Source organism: Onychomys torridus, unplaced genomic scaffold, assembly GCF_903995425.1.
Source record: "Onychomys torridus unplaced genomic scaffold, mOncTor1.1, whole genome shotgun sequence".
In the NCBI taxonomy this organism is placed as follows: Eukaryota; Metazoa; Chordata; class Mammalia; order Rodentia; family Cricetidae; genus Onychomys; species Onychomys torridus.
Genome location: NW_023413604.1, coordinates 131 through 3,162, shown reverse-complemented (window position 1 = coordinate 3,162; position 3,032 = coordinate 131). Strand labels below are relative to the sequence as shown.

Sequence of the window (3,032 nt, the reverse complement as noted above, 5' to 3'; positions counted from 1 at the left end):
CCCAGTTGGGTGACAGAAGAGGATCCAGGGGAGTATGGAGACCACAGAGGAGGAAGACATCAGTTGCTGCCTTACAGACTTGACAGCCTGCAGCGGGGGCCAGCAGAGAGCATGATGACCAGGACTCAGTGACAGACAGGGCCAGCTGATGGCTAGGGTGGGACAGACTTCATCTGACTAGCAGGATAGGGGAATGTCATACTCCTGGGCCACAGTTCTGTGAGTGGTTGTTTGCAATACAAGCTGTACCTCCCCCAAACTGCATGTCCTGTGCTCTCCCCTCCTGTGCCCATCTATGCTACCAGAACCAGAAAATGCAAGCCCCTATCCCACCATGAGGAAAGACTCAGAGGTGGGCCTTACCATTGTCCAGGTGGTTGGCCTTAATGATCTTCTCCGAGTAGTCAGAAATACTGGAACATTCGATCTAGAAAACACACAGAACAAAAGAGACAGGGATTTAAAAAGCACAGCTGCCTGCTAAATTCAGGAGCTTCAAAGTCTCCAAAGGCCTGTGTGTGTTGAAGTCTGGGGAAAGTCGCAGCACATGGCATTATGGGAAGCAAAGGGACCAAGCAAGAGGAAGTTAGGTCACTGGAGAGGGATATGGAGACCTCAGCTATTGGTGAAATTATTAAGGCCACTCCACGTAGTTAAAAGGGAGGTTTATTTTGTGGGGTAGCTTGCAAATGAAGGGATAGGTTGCAGGGTCTGGGAAAGGTATGGCGCAGTCCAGCGGTGTTCTCTGGAGAACTCTGCTCGTTCTACCTCCAGCGTCCAAGGTTCCGGAACCAAGAGAAGCCTCTCCTCTCGATCCTGGGTCTTCAGCTTCCTCCCTCAGCCTCTTGCAACAGGCTGTGGTCCCTTTCAGGTGGATGGATGAGGGTGAGCAGAGTCCAGGCACATCAAGCACAGAGGTCACCTACTGTGGGGAGCACTGCCAGGCTGGATACCTGAGCTCCTCATCTTCCTTTTTGGCCATCACCCTTTCCTTCTCTTTCCTCCATTTCTACTTTCATTGCTTACTCCGTTCTTCTTTACCTTTTCCTTCATTTTCTTTCTTCCAGCCTTCCTCTAAGTCCAAGCTTCTGTTTCTCACATCTATCACCTCCTTCTGTGCTTCTGCCTCATTTCCTACCCTCGACCCACGGCTTCTGCTGTCCCCTACAACCTCACCCTCCCAAGTAGAGTGGACTGTGGTCCAAGGAGAAGCCTGAAACAGGAACAACAGAAACGAGCTGATGGGAAAGAAGCTGGCTAAACCTGGCAGGGCCAGAGCCGCTGATGACAGGCAGGCTAAGCCAAATTACCACTGAGAGGCACCAAGCAGGAGCCCTGGAAGCAACTTCGCTGTAGCCCCTGATGACTCAGGAACCAAAGACAGTGCACTGCTGTCTTCTGCTCAGCCTGACCATGGCTGACACTAGTCTAGGCCCCAGCCCTTGAAGAGACAGTGTAGGACCACCAGGTGGCCTCAAGGCCAGTGAGATCTCAGGATTCCATGCTGATGAGGTTTGGGAGAAGGAAGCCTGAAGCAAGGAAGTTTTGTAGCAGTGATGGTGATGGTACTGTTCTTGATAGCAATGGTGGTTATGATAGTAGTGATGGTGATGATGGTAGATGGTGATAGTGATGGTGGTATATGATGATGATGATGGTGATGATAGTGTATGATGATGGTAGATGATGGTGATGATAGTGTATGATGATGGTAGATGATGGTGATGATAGTGTATGAAGATGGTAGATGATGGTGATGATAGTGTATGATGATGGTAGATGATGGTGATGATAGTGTATGATGATGGTAGATGATGGTGATGATAGTGTATGATGATGATGATGGTGATGATAGTGTATGATGATGGTAGATGATGGTGATGATAGTGTATGATGATGGTAGATGATGGTGATGATAGTGTATGAAGATGGTAGATGATGGTGATGATAGTGTATGATGATGGTAGATGATGGTGATGATAGTGTATGAAGATGGTAGATGATGGTGATGATAGTGTATGATGATGATGATGGTGATGATAGTGTATGATGATGGTAGATGATGGTGATGATAGTGTATGATGATGATGATGGTGATGATAGTGTATGATGATGATGATGGTGATGATAGTGTATGATGATGGTAGATGATGGTGATGATAGTGTATGATGATGGTAGATGATGGTGATGATAGTGTATGATGATGATGATGGTGATGATAGTGTATGAAGATGGTAGATGATGGTGATGATAGTGATGGTGGTAATGGTGTATGATGATGGTGTTGATAATAGTGATGGTATTAGAACTGTACTGTGATTGATTTTCTCTGCTCATCTAGCAAGAGAGAGGGACTGGGGCTGGGGAGGTGGCTTGGTGATACAGCAGTTGCCTAATGTGCTCACTGTTCTGGGTTCCATCTCCAGCACAACACAAAAATAGAAAAAGAGATGGTGGACCAGGGTGGGTCTTTGTAGGAAGATCCAGAGAAAGCAAGAGGCAGGGACCACTCTGCAGAAGCCAACACGAGGGAGGGTGACATGCTTACCCCAAACACCTTCTTGGCCCCTGCTTTGGCAGCGAACATGGAGAGGATCCCTGTGCCACTCCCAACATCCAGCACCACTTTGTCCTTGAACACATGCTTATTATGGTACATGGAGTTCCGGTACGTGAGGGTCCTCACCTCATCCTTCAGCATTTCCTGCAGTGGAAGGAAAAGGAAGTTATAGTCAGGGGACTCAGGGAATCTGGGAGCACATCTGGGTCACTGAAGCACATCTGGATCACAGGCAACTGCATCATCCCAGTAACATCTTCTGAAACCACTATGACATCACTGGGTGGTTAATGAGGATACTGTAGTACATGCAGGTCATATGCCTCACTCCAAAGTAAGCCTGCTTTAAAGGTCTACTTGAAAGATAGCTGAGGGTATAAGAAAAGAAGTTTGTGTCCAAACCTGCTCCAGTTTGCCTAAAACCAAAAGGAAAGATCAGAACAGCACAGCCCGAGACACTCAAGAAGGAAT

General features: G+C 47.5%; 1 protein-coding gene across 1 annotated transcript; it reads right to left on the bottom strand.

Moving 5' to 3' along the window:
- Positions 1-328: 328 nt before the first annotated feature.
- Positions 329-2,709, bottom strand: LOC118576354 (protein arginine N-methyltransferase 8-like). Its single transcript, XM_036176644.1, has 2 exons — positions 2,550-2,709; positions 329-427 (listed from the first exon to the last, which is right to left on the bottom strand). Exons 1-2 carry the CDS (start codon positions 2,700-2,702, stop codon positions 347-349), a joined length of 234 nt encoding a protein of 77 aa, XP_036032537.1. The 5' UTR covers positions 2,703-2,709; the 3' UTR covers positions 329-346.
- Positions 2,710-3,032: the final 323 nt, after the last annotated feature.